Raw genomic sequence first — 13,912 nt, forward strand, 5'->3', positions numbered from 1 at the left:
CCCCAAATTGGGCTCTCTGCTCAGCAGGGAGCCTGCTTCCTCTCTCTCTCTGCCTGCCTCTCTGCCTACTTGTGATCTCTGTCTGTCAAATAAATAAATAAAATCTTTAAAAAAATTAAAAAAAAAAATAAAAATCTTAAAACAAGCTTATTTCTGGCCAGCCTTTTCCCCTCTTTTAGTTCCCTCTACCTTCCATTATTAGCCTCTTCTCTGGCTGCCCTACATTTAAGTCTCTTACAAACCTCAGAGTCTGCTTGTTACTTCCCTTCCCCAACTTTTAACTGCAAATAACCACAAATTTTATTGTTTCAATACCATTACACACATAAGGGAAATAAATTAGTTCAGATTTAATTGACTAGTCACCTAGCAACTAAGTATATATAGTTACCTTTACTCATTTCTAAGATAGCAGCCTCCTCAGTGGCTAGAGAAATTTCAGTTAATTGTTCCCCCGACATGTTAACGGTATAAAGACCCATGTTGGGGTGCCTGGGTGGCTCAGTGGGTTAAGCCTCTGCCTTCGGCTCAGGTCATGATCTCAGGGTCCTGGGATCGAGCCCCGCCTTGGGATTCTCTGCTCAGAAGGGAGCCTAGCCTACTCTCCCCACTCTCTCTGCCTGCCTCTCTGCCTACTTGTGATCTCTGTCAAATAAATAAAATCTTTAAAAAAAAAAAAAAAGACCCATATTGGGCACCTGGGTGCTCAGTCCGTCAAGCATCTGCTTTCTGCTCAGGTCATGATCCCAGGGTTCTGGGATCTACTCTGGTGGGCTGGGCTCCTGCTTCTCCCTTTCCCTCTGCCAAATAAATAAAATCTTTAAAAACTAAATCCTGTTTTAGTCCAATTTTTACTCACTGTACTACTGGTAAAATTAAGGTAGAGACAACAAAGGGTAAAGTGGGTATTTTTATTTATTTGTACTTAAACCTATCCACCAACCAGCCGAACTGGTACTATTATCATACGTTAAAATACAAAACATCTTTCTACAAATACTAGAATTAAGAGTTCTAGTAAAACCTCACAAGGGGCAGAGGAATCAATGAAGCACATTGTAGTTTTACCCTTCACCATTAAAAACTAAGGTTGTTAACAAGAAAGCCTCACAATCTCAGAAGATACCATTATCCTTCATCACATGTCTTTCTATCTTTACTTCCTATTCTTGAGGTTAGATTCTAGAGCCTGAAGATAATCACAGTAGGACTGTATCCAGTTAGCTACAGCCAGAAACACCTGTTCCATGTTGTGCACAGCCAACGCTACTGAGAGCTTTGACTCCAATCGTACCCCCTCAACAGATACAGTAAGAATAAGGGGAAATACAAAATTAAGGCAAAGATACAGGACTCTAAAAGACAAAGCCTAGGAGACGTGAAACAGCCATCGCCCAAACCAAGATCGAGTAATACTCGTCGTCACACATCTTCAGGCTGGATGTTCACAGAGTAATTTGGGAACAAATCCATGATTTGCTGGGTACTAAAATACTTAGCAGACTGCTGTATTACACTATAGCTTTCCCCAGAAGTTTCTAAGAGGGACTCCAAATCGCTGACAGAATTTTGCTGGAACTGGATCTGGGGCTGCAGGGATTCCTCTCCACAACTGTGGAGCTGGCTGTTCCAAGCTTGGGGGCACCAGGTCTGACTGGTCCAGGAGTGGTTGCTCCAAGACTGGCTGTTCCAGGAGTAGTTGCTCCAAGTTTGGCTATTCCAGGTCTGGTTGCTCCAATTCGGGTTATTCCAGGTCTGGCTGCTCCATATTGGAAGGTTTCCGGAAGTGTTCATCAGGTGTCCCTGGTGGTAGGAGTAGAAGGCTGGGTATTCCATGGCTGCTGTGCTATTCTGAAAGGAAATGGCAGATTACCTGAAAAGCTCGGAGGGAAATCAGAATTGTCTGTGGCTGAGGTTGTCCGGTTTAACAATAAACAAAACTAAGAAGTCAGTGAAAAGAAACCAGAAGAATAAAAGCTTCCCATTACCTGAGTCACACTCTTGCTCTCCTTTGGCCAGTGGTTTTTCTGCCACCTCTTACATTTCATTCTCTGGTTCTGGAACCAGGTCTTCACCTACAAAAAAAAAAAAAAAAAAAAAAAAAAAAAAAAAAAGTGTCAGGAAAATATAAAATACTGGTATAGTGTGCATGTACCAGAATTGTTAAAGATCGCCCCCCCCAACAAGCACAATTACCTAAAAATGGAGACTTCTAAAGTCCTTTCTGCAATCTGGAAACAACGCTCTGTATATGAATGTCAAAGCCCCTCAAGTTAGTTGGCTTTAAAGATGGTCATGAAGAGTGCCTGGGTGGCTCAGTTGGTTAAGCGTCTGCCTCTGGCTCAGTCATGATCCCAGAGTCCTGGGATCTAGACTGCCTCTCCCTCCCCCCTTCTGCCCTCTCTGTCAAATAAATAAATAAATAAATTTTTTTTTTTTTAAATATTTTATTTACTTATCCGACAGAGATCACAAGCAGGGAGAGAGGCAGGCAAAGAGGATGGAAAGCAGGCTCCCTGCTGAGCAGAGAGCCCGATGTGGGGCTCAGTCCCAGGACCCCAGGATCATGACCCGAGCCGAAGGCAGAGGCTTTTAACCCACTGAGCCACCCAGGGGCCCCTAAATAAATAAAAATCTTAAAAAAATAAAGACAGTCATGAAATGTTATCAAGACCCCACTTTCATATTAAAATTATTTGTAGGAGGCACATAAACACAGCACACAGATGTTAGTACTGCTCATCTGCAAATAAGCCTTTTTTTTTCTTCAAATAAGCCTTTTTATTTGTCACTACAAGGACAACAAAACACACCTTACCTGCTTATAGCTAAGGTTCAGAATGTTGGAAAGTTCTTGCATCTGCTGGAGGCTGAGGTATTTCTGCCTCTGAAATCGATCATTGAGGACATAGAGTTGGGTCTGAGAGAACACGGTCCTGATCTTCTGTTTCTTGCCCTGGGCCGTGTCTTCCTTCCTCCCCATTCTCTCCTCTGAAGAAGTGGGCGGTAGTTTCACCTTGGGACTGGTGGAGGAATCGGGGCTGTCCTGAACAATCAGATCCACGGAGGAAGGAAGAGGAGAGACTGTCGGGAATAAAACATTTTTCTCTGAAACTTTCCGAAGATTAAATCATACTCATAAATTTATTGTTTTCAAAGTATTTTTTAAGTTCTCAGAATTAGGTAGTAAATAAAAACTCTTACATGACCCCGAACACTTGGCTCACCTTTGTGCGGTGCCAACCCAGTAAGTGTGTAGTAGCTATGGCCATTTCACATCCAGTGGACATGGCCAACAGCTTACCTGCTGGGAAGCAGAGTGGGACTCAAACTTTTTTTTTTTTTTAAACGATTTTATTTTTAAGTAATCTCTACACCCAACGGGGCTCGAACTTACAAGATCAACAGTCACACATGCTCCTCTAACTGAGCCAGCCAGAAGCCCCCTCGAATCTGACAAAAGCTTTTTACTGCAAATTAATGCTCCAGAGCCCACACTGTGGCTGCTTAGAAAGCTGGGAATGATCACTGGACTCCCTTCTGTAACATCAGATTCTGGGGACTCTCTAAAATCCACAGTTTAGGGGCACTTGGGTGGCTCAGTCGTTAAGCGTCTGCCTTCGGCTCAGGTCATGATCCCAGGGTCCCGGGATCAAGCCCCACATTGGGCTCCCTGCTCAGCGGGAAGCCTGCTTCTCCATCTCCCACTCCCCCTGCTTGTGTTCCCTCTCCCGCTGTCAAATAAATAAACAAAATCTTTAAAAATAATAATAATAAATAAAATTAAAATAAAATCCACAGTTTACCACTGCCCAGTTCCAAATACCAGGACTAGCAGGAACTGAGAATTCTGACAGGCTTCAGTTTCAGTACAAACTCTGCCTTTACTAGCTCTGGGACCACATTTCCAAAAGTATTTCTGTCCTTCACGGAGTTCCTTCATTGATTAAAGCAAAGTGACAGAGAAAGTTGCTTAGCACCAGGACTTGGCGTATATCGACTTACTAAAAATTTCTTTGGGATGCCTGAGTGGCTCAGGTCATGTCCTCAGATGAGTCCTGCATGGGGCTTTCTCAGCGGGGAGCCTGCTTCTCCCTCTGCCTTCCACTCTCCCTGCTTGTGTGACAAATGAAGTCTTTAAAAAAATAATAAAGTAAAAATGAATTTCCTATATTACCTGTATTTGGTAGCCTCTTAAACTCTTAATTGCACAGAGGTATTTTATTCCCCATGCTCAATTTTAGTTGTCATGGAATAAAGACAACCTGTATGGGGCAAAAATTCACAATCTTATGCTTCCTGTAAGTAGATCTAGAAGAAAGTGGGGCTAGACCAAGGACTACGGTGGGGCATCTCCTAACAACTCACTCTACAAACTTGCACATGGCTTGCTAAGGAGGGCATGCCCACCTGCTTATGCCTACTTGCTCATACCCAAGCTGTTTCTCACGACTCAGCACTTTACTTCCAAAGTTTGAAATTATGAAAGGACATCAACCCAAAGTTTAGGAAAACAGGGTAACATTAAAATCTAACATTCCATTAAAGTAGTTGCCTACTTCCTCCTTCCGTACAGCTTAATTTTAGGGGCAATCATCATGTAAAGAACTTTTAAGTCTTAATTATCTTTACCCTAAGTCTTTAAAAAAAGTGATTTTTACCACAGATCTTTAAAAAATGGTAAAAATTTACATTTTCATTTTCAACAACTCCTGCCTGATTTACAAAAAGTACTACCTTTACAATGTCCTGAGCATCCCCCTCCCCCTGTGGTCACCATTTAGAAGCCAACCAGAGTTTCAAATTTGGGCTCTAGCCACTCTGTCAGCAGAGTAAACCTAGAATTAGCTACCATAAAATGGAATGCACAACTCCCCGGCATGTAGGAGACGTGGGCATAGCAGGCTCCCAGGATCTCAGAACTGCCGGGGTTAGTAACTCGCAGAGCCCAGGAGTGGGAGAAGTGGCGATTACTCGTGTCGCACAAAGGCGAAAACGTTTCAGTAAGGCGAGATTCACAATGACCACGCCGTTTCTGGCACTCCCTTGAAAGATACTAATCAGAAAGTTCAGAAGCTCCCCGCATCCCCCAGCTGCGGTGCCAGGACTTCTGGCTCTAGCAGTGACACCCCTACTGCGTGCGCTCTGCACCGCGAGAAGATTAAGACGATAGCTCATTTATTCCGGCACATCTGCGTTTCCAGTGCCTAGGCACCTCATCGCTCAAATACGCAGTGAACGGTCCAGATGCCGGCACCCCGGGGCCCTAGTCTCTCGACTGACAACCTGGGACAGGTGGAAGGGCTCCCGCCACCAAGTTACAACCGAGACAGGTGCCGAGAGGATTCACTGGGGACACCTGCTAGTATGAATGGCCTACAATTTCTCACGAGGGAAACGAAGGACCCTGACCCTCCTCCTGCTTCACGTTCCCTCAAGTAGATCCCCTTTCCGAGGATTCGTGTCTGCCTTACCGGTCTCCGCGGGGGGCGTCTCAGCAGATGACATTTGTAGCGACGCGTAATTTTCTTCAGGCCTGCAAACCTCAGGCATTGGAGAAGAGTCCCTAGACCCGGGCGTTCTGGGGCCAGGCGGGCACTGGGGCGGAGCTGGATCCGCACTCATGTTGGGGAGTTGAGGGGAGAGAGGGGGAAAGAGCAAGATTGTAAGGAAGGCCCAGGCTTCTGGATCCAGGTGGAAGAGCCGAGAGGAATAGGAAGACGTCCAGGTGTAAGAGTATGAGAAAGACAGGATGAGGGGGTCACCCCCGAAAGGGCAAGAGCCAAGCAGCCCAATGGAGTCAAAGGTGAAGATTCTCAAGGCTCTAGATTTATAAGGAAGGCTCCGCCATCGTCAGACCCGCCCCTCCTGGCAGCCCCACGCCCACACACACCCTTGCGAATTCTCGGTTAATCCTGTCTGCCAGTCTCACCAAGGCCATTGTCATGTAAAAGGTGGCTGCCGGGTAGTCCAGACTGGGTGGGGAACGGGAAAACGGGGGCCCGGGATCTCGAGAGAAAAAGCAAGTCCAACAATTAAATGTTTCTGGGTTCGCCACGTTTCCATCTTTTCAAATCAGAGATGCACCTGAGGCTACCTAAGGTGATCGAATCTTCCACCAGAACAATTAATTTCTTGATTTAAGACCCCTTAGGGTCTCCAAATGGAGCTACTGCTGGCAAAAGCTTCGCCCAGGGAGCTTGGTTTCCATCTTCCGAGTCCCCCTAAGGTCACAATAAAACACTTATTGTGTGTTGCTAAGGTGTCAGTTGATATTAAAAATAGGACTTGTTTTCAACGTGCCCTCATTGGGTTTTTTTTTTTGTTTTTTTGTTTTTTGTTTTTAGCTTTGAGAGAGACAGAAAGCCGGGCAAGTCTTTCCCCCAGGACTGTTGTCTTCTTTTTAATAAAAGCCCGAGGAAAGGAGCTGTAGCCGCTGACCTGCTGACTTTGGTGCCTGCAGGTAATAATTACACATAGGCTGTCAGTATGGGAAATTTATAAGTGGTTTTCATATACCTGTTGCTCAGTTTCCTCATCTGTGCCTCTTTCCGTGTTGCTGTAAAAAGTAAAGAAAATAAAGACCTAAATCCTCCTAATAGTTCTCAACACCCATCACCTACAAATCGGGGCTCTTAAGAGAAATTCTATCCTTATCCTATGCTCACGATCTCCAAGTTTGAAACTACCTTTTTGTTGTGATTATTATTTTAAACCAGTGAACAACGTGATAGATTGAGGACACCCCTTCTAATTTTATCTGGGACATTCCTGGATGTAAAATAATGAAATTTCTTGACCTGGAAAGAGGGAGGCCAAGAAGAACATCTCCCTGAGCAAATGATATTCCTGTAAATGGTCTTGCCAAAGGGTTTGTGACCAGTTCCTTTTAAAATTTCTGTTGGACCCTCCTAAGCAAACATCTTCTTCCGGCCTTTCTTTCCCCTTTTGGCTCTTTTTTAAATCCATTTTTCTTTCTCTGGCCTGGCATTTCTGCCATGTCCTGCAACTCCACTCCATCCCCGCTCTGAAATTGGTTTTTTCGTTTTTTGTTTTGGTTTCTTCCATATGTTTTCCAAAGGACCAGTTGTATGGTTGGGTTTCAGCACAAACATATTTATAGACAAAGATAACAGTTCACAGAATTCAATTTTCCTCCCCACTCTTAAATTCAATATTCGAGAAAGCTAAGATTTCTTCCTCTTTTCAGTCTCCTACTCCTCTAAGTAAACCCTTAGCAAATTTAATTATATCTTTTTCGGAGGTGCAAACCAGACTAATCCTCGCATGCGCTCTGTTCCTTGGGTCTCCACCTAGACCTGCTGGCTTTGCTGTCACAACAATTTCTGTTCTTAACTCAAGGATGCCAATTTGTGAGCCTAGGAGGGATCCCAGGACCAAAGCGCAGAGATCCAATTCTCTGTAATCTTTTCTTTGTCTTCTCAGACCATCATTCTGGAAGGGAGAAGAGTAAAAATAGAGTTTCAAGGAAGAGGTGGGTGGAAATACATTGGGTTCAGGCAGACAGTCTCCGTCTCATTACAGATAGAGTATGATTTTTTTTTTTAAAGTGGTAATGTGAGGGATGAATGGAGTGAACGAATTGTGGTGATCTACTTGCAACACCTACGTATATCAGTCCCTTAAGTCCCTTTAAGGTGTGTTGTGCACCTTAAACTAATACAATGCCATATGGCAATTATGTCTCAATAAAACTGGGGGAAAAGTAAACAAAAAAGAAGAAAACTTGACTTCCTGGCTTTCAGTTAGCACCAAACGCCTTAGTTTGCCCTCAGCTCTCTAAACCGCAGGTCCCAGAAGCTTTGTTCTTTGCTGACGGGGGTCTTCGCCTAAAGCCTGGGCCAAATTCCCTCCCACCCCCCACCTGTGTCTCATTGTATCTGGGGTCAGAGCCTCCGGAGTGAAAGACCAAAGGGAAGGGGGCTGGTAGCTAGAAGGCAAACTTACTACATTCTTTGCCCAGGAAAGCAATTTGAATAAGGTTGAGAGAATGCTTAGGAAGGTGTCAGAGACCTTGGATTTGTTGGGGTGGGCTGTGTGGGTGGAGGAGGGGTGTGTTACAAGTAGAGTCCAGGCCTGCAAATGCAAAAGTGATTTTAGATTTTGTTTTCCAAGGAGCATAATCCGGAAGGGAGAAGAAAAAAAGCGCTAAATATTAAAAATGAAAAATATTTTTTCAGAAAAGATTTATTCCTCACTTAAAGCTAAGAAATGCATGTTAGGAGACAGAATCTTTTAAGAGCACAGGTGTCCCAGCTTTGCATCAGATTTTGCTGACCTGTTAGAAAGCGACAGTCATGATGAGTATTAATATAGACTTCGCTGCCCCTCGATTTTCAGGCATAGTGTACGGATCAAATGTGGAATTATCAAATTTATTATTAATTTATCACTGGTGGGATCATCGGATTGATTATCAACTTATCGTTGATTTTACCCTTCACCCATTGTCCATTTGAGTTTACTTGAGTGTAATCCAAACTGGGAGGCGGTCACCTGTTTTCACTTAATTCTCGTATAAGTTTCTGCCTCTGTTTCTCGATTCTTTACGTTGTTTCACTCTACGTAATAAATCCAGTCTATAAGTAGCTGTTTCTTGTCCCTATAAGTACAAACGTACGTGTTTATAGATATAGTTAGTGATTTTTAACATTTATAGGCTAGGAACCATTTGTTGCTTATTCAACTAATAGTTCATGAGTGCCTTTCTTATGCTGGAGAGAAAAGAAATAATTAAACAACATCTCCACTTCTGAGGAGCTAACAATTTATTGAGTAGATCAAAATAGACCAAAAGACAATTATAATGTCGTGTGATGAGTACCGAAAATAAAAAACCAAAAATGACATGTGCACTAGATGCTGAGGGAGAACAAACAAAGGAAGATGTGGCTAGGGAGGGCAATCAGAGAAGACTTCTTGGAGGATTTTTGATTGAGCGGAGATGGAAAAGCTGAAAGCGTAGGGAAGTGAATTCCAGAAAATGAACACTTTTGGCAAAAGCAAAAGTCAGTGTCTTAGAGAAAATAATGGATCATTGGAAAATATGGTCACGAGATCTGAGAGGTAATAAAGTGACCACAAATAGTAAAACAACAAACAAACAAACAAAAACTGCATTTTTAAAAAAGATTTTTATTTATTTATTTGACAGACAGAGATCACAAGCAGGCAGAGAGGCAGGCAGAGAGAGGGGAGGAAGCAGGCTCCCCGCTGAGCAGAGAGCCCAATGTGGGGCTTGATCCCAGGACCCCAAGATCATGACCTGAGCCAAAGGCAGAGGCTTCAACCCACTGAGCCACCCAGGTGCCCCCAAAACTGTGTGTTTTTGAATTAAACCTCCTTTCCTTAGTTTATACTGTGTTGGTGTTCCACCTGCTATCCTGATGGTTCTCTGTCTCCTTTCTGGTTCTTCTCATCCCCAGACATCTAAAAGTTAGAGTGTACCAAAGCTTAGTTCTCAACCCTCTCCTTTCTTCTTCTTTTTATTTTTTTAAGATTTTATTTATTTGGCAGAGAGATCACAAATAGGCAGGGGGTGGGAGGAAGCAGGCCCCCTGCTGAGCAGGGATCTTGATGCCGGGCTCAATCCCAGGACCCTGGGATCATGACCTGATGACCTGAGTTGAAGGCAGAGGCTTAACCCACTGAGCCACTCAGGTGTCCCCTCTTCCTTTCTTCTTTTTTCTTTTTCTCTCCCTTTCTTTCTTCCTTCCTCTGTTCCCTTCCTTCCTCCCTTTACTCCCTCCCTCCCTCCCTTCCTTCCTTTCTTCTCTCTCCTTCCTTCCTTTCTTCTTTCTCTCTCCTTCCTTCCTTTCTTCCCTCCTTCCTGCTTTCCCTCCTTCCTTCCTTCCTTCCTTCATCTGTTCCCTCCTTTCCTTCCATTTTATTTATTTGAGAAAGAGCGCACATACATACGTGGAGAGAGGGCAGACGGAGAAGCAGACTGCCGGTGAGCAGGGAGCCTGAGGCAGGATTGGATCCCAGGATTCTGAGATCATGACCTGAGCCGAAGGTAGACCCTTAACTAACTAAGCCACCCAGGCGCCCCTCAAACTTCTTTTCTATCCACACTCAGTATATTGGTGATTTTCCCGTCTTATGACTTTCAATACCATCTATATGTTTTTGTTGTTTTTTTTTTTAAGATTTTATTTATTTTGCGAGGCAGAGAATGAGCGAGCAAGCCCAGGCAGGGGTGGGACGGAGGGAGAGGCAGACTCCCTGCTGAGGGTGGAGCCTGCCCTGAGGACCTGACTTGACTCTGGGCTGGATGTTGGGACCCTGAGGTCATGACCTGAGCTTAAGTCAGATGCTTACAGGTGCCCCCCTAACTATATACTTTTGACCTTTAAATGTACATCTATCCCAGACCTATTCCCCAAACACAATCTCATATATTCAACTGCTGACCTAACATCCACATTTGGATTTCTAAAAAGCATCACAAAATTAGTATTTCAAACTAATATTGAAATATTAGACGGGTTCCTCTTACAGTCTTCTCCATCTCTGTGTGTGCCAATTCATCTTTTTAGTTGCTCTGGCCAAAACCTTAATGCCATCTCTGTTGACTGTGCCTTCAAAATATGTCTTGAATCCAGTTACTTCTTTCTTTTAATCTTTTGTTCCCTCCAGTGTTTCTTTTTTCAGTTCTTGGAGTGAGTTTTGATCACATGAACTACAGCTTGGAAAACCAGCAGAGTAGCAAGAAATGGTTATTTCTTTTATTTTTATTTATTTCTTTTTAAAGATTTTATTTATTCATTTGACAGAGATCACAAGTAGGCAGAGGGAGGGGGGGAAGCAGGCTCCCTACCAAGCAGAGAGCCCAATGTGGGGCTCGACTCCAGGCCCCCAAGACCACAACCTGAGCTGAAGGCAGAGGCTTAACCCACTGAGCCACCCAGGCGCCCGTGGTTATTTCTTTTAAGGAATATTTATATATTGTGTTATTGCCCACGTCACAGGAGAGCTGGGGGCTTGAAGTTACCTGTGACCACTGGCAAGTGTGCCAACCTAAGCTGCATTTGACCATTTCTGACCTCTCCAAGATTACCACTCTCTCCACAACACCATCCATCCCTTGGATTATTCCAGTAGCCTCCGAACTGGTCTCCCTGTTTGCACCCTGGCCTTTCTAAAATAGTCTCCACATATGGCCAGAGTGAATTTGTGTGAAGACAAGTAGTATCAAGCTATTCCTTTGCTTGCTCCAAAATCCTCTTTCAGTGTTCTCATATTGGGAGGAACACCTCTGTCCTGTCACCTTTGTGCCTCTCCACCCTCCTGCCACTGACCTTCGGATCCTGGAACAAGCCCAGAGCTCTCCCGAATCTGGGATATTGCTCTCACTCTTATCTCTCGCTGATCTGTCCCTCCCCCAAAAAAACCTTCCAGGCTGATCTCTCACCTCCTTTCCATCTTTTTTTTTTTTTTTTTAATTTTTTAAAGATTTATTTATTTATTTGAGAGAGAGAGTGTGAGAGAGAGAGAGCATGTGTGTCAGAGTCGCACAAGAGAGCATGAACAGGGGAGGAGCAGAGGAAAAGGGAGAAGCATCTCCTTGTTGAGCAAGGAGCACGATGTGGGGGCTCCATCCCAGGACCCCAGGTTCATGACCTGAGCCAAAGGCAGACGCTCAACTGACTGAGCCACCCAGGCGCCCTCCTTTCCATCTTTAATATTACCTTCACAATAATGTCTCCTGCTCCCTATCCTTTTCCTCTTGATTTTTCTTCATAACTCTTGTCACCTTCTTGGACAATACAGGCTATCTATCATGTATCTATATCTTCTGTCATCTGTCTATCATCTTCTATTTACCTACAACTAAAATATAAACTAAGGGATTCCTGGCTGGCTCAGTGGGAAGCATGTGTGACTCTTTTTTTTTTTTTTTTTAAGATTTTATTTATTTATTTGTCAGAGAGAGAGAGAGGGAGAGAGAGCAAGTACAGGCAGACAGAATGGCAGGCAGAGGCAGAGGGAGAAGCAGGCTCCCCGCTGAGCAAGGAGCCCGATGTGGGACTCGATCCCAGGACACTGGGATCATGACCTGAGCCGAAGGCAGCTGCTCAACCAACTGAGCCACCCAGGCGTCCCGATGTGTGACTCTTGATCTAAGGGTTGTGGGTTTGAGCCCCATGTTGGGTGTAGAGATAAAGGGAGAATAAAAGAAAAAGAACTTTTTAAAGAAATAAAAGAAATAAAACTTTTTTTAAAAAGTTGTTAAAATATGAACAATGTGATGGAGCTTCTGGCTGGCTCAGTCATTGGAGCATGTGACCCTTGATCTTGGGGTTGTCAGTTCAAGCCCCATGATGGATGCAGAGATTACTTAAATAAATAATAACTTAAAAAAATAAAAATCTTTAAAACACATAGATGGGGCATCTGGGTGGTTCCGTGGGTTGAACCTCTGCCTTCGGCTTGGGTCGTGTTCTCGGGGTCCTGGGATCGATCCCCGCATCGGGCTCTCTGCTTGGCGGAGAGCCTGCTTCTCCCTCTCTCTGCCTGCCTCTCTGCCTACTTGTGATCTCTCTCTCTGTCCAATAAATAAATAAAATCTTTAAAAACAAAATGAAATACACAGATAAGCTTTGTGAGGGCAATTATTTTCATTTTTGGCAGTTTTGTTCAGTGTAGTATCCCTAGCCCTAGAAGAGTGTGGTCCATAGGCCGCCATCATCAGCATCACCTGCAAGCTTGTTCAGGACACAAATGGGTGGGCTTTACACAGAACTACTGAATAGGAAACTCTGGAGGGGGTGACTGGGAATCTGTTTACAAAGTTCTCCAGGTGGGGCACCTGGGTAGCTCGCTTGAACGTTGAACTCTTGACTTCAGCTCTAGGTCATGATCTCAGTGTTGTGGGATTGAATCCCGGGTCTGGCTCTGCACTGAGCATGGAGTCTCCTTGTCTTTCTCCCTTGGCTTCTGCCCCTCCTCGTGCTCTTTCTCCCTCTCAAGTAAATAAATAAGTAAAATCTAAAAAAAAAAAAAAAAAAATTCTCCAGGTGATTCTTTAGCATGCCTTTGTTTAAGAACTACAGCCTAGAAAGGCCCTAGGAAGATAGTAGATTTTTGATCATTATTTGTTGATGAAGGAATGGGTTTAAATGAGACCTAGGCCTTTGTAAGCAAATAGAGGGTAGGAGCCATTTCCTTACATTTAAATATTAAATTGCATTTCAATGTAATATACAGAATAATCTTTAAAAAGCAACAATGCTCTTTGCCTCAAGTCCGCTGAACTAAATTCAGTGAGCCTGAAGCTCTTCTAAAACAGTCCACTTTAATCCTTCTGGCCTTTCTGGGAGATAGATTACTTTCAATTTACCTGTGTTATCAAGATGAACCGCATCAAGCTGCTGTGATAGAGATTACAAATGGAATTACAAAAGCATATTCCCCACTTACTTTGCCTGTTATAGCTATAAGAGCAAAATCACACTTTTCTTCCCTTAAAAGAAACTTATTATACAAAACTTAACACTTGGGGGGCGCCTGGGTGGCTCAGTGGGTTAAAGCCTCTGCCTTTGGCTCAGGTCCTGATCCCAGTGCCCTGGCATTGAGCCCGGCATCCGGCTCTCTGCGTGGCAGGGAGCCTGCTTCCCTTCCTTTTTCTCTGGCTGCCTCTCTGCCTACTTGTGATATCTGTCTGTCAAATGAATAAATAAAAATCTTTTTTTTTTTTAAGGATGAGTGATTTTTTAATTTTATTTTATTTATTTATTTGACGGAGATCACAAGTAGGCAGAGAGGCAGGCAGAGAGAGAGGAGGAAGCAGGCTCCCCGTGGAGCAGAGAGCCCGATGCGGGGCTCGATCCCAGGACCCTGATATCAAGACCTGAGCCGAAGGCAGAGACTTTAACCCACTGAGCCACCC

General features: G+C 44.0%; 1 protein-coding gene across 1 annotated transcript; it reads right to left on the reverse strand.

Moving 5' to 3' along the window:
* Positions 1–1,422: 1,422 nt before the first annotated feature.
* On the reverse strand, positions 1,423–5,625 carry LOC111159664 (Nanog homeobox). The gene is made up of 4 exons (XM_022522213.1): positions 5,475–5,625; positions 2,819–3,084; positions 1,989–2,075; positions 1,423–1,851 (listed from the first exon to the last, which is right to left on the reverse strand). Exons 1-4 carry the CDS (start codon positions 5,623–5,625, stop codon positions 1,423–1,425), a joined length of 933 nt encoding a protein of 310 aa, XP_022377921.1.
* Between the last annotated feature and the right edge of the window lie 8,287 nt (positions 5,626–13,912).

Source organism: Enhydra lutris, unplaced genomic scaffold (assembly GCF_002288905.1).
Source record: "Enhydra lutris kenyoni isolate GAN:26980312 unplaced genomic scaffold, ASM228890v2 scaffoldscaffold69, whole genome shotgun sequence".
NCBI classification, from domain to species: Eukaryota; Metazoa; Chordata; class Mammalia; order Carnivora; family Mustelidae; genus Enhydra; species Enhydra lutris.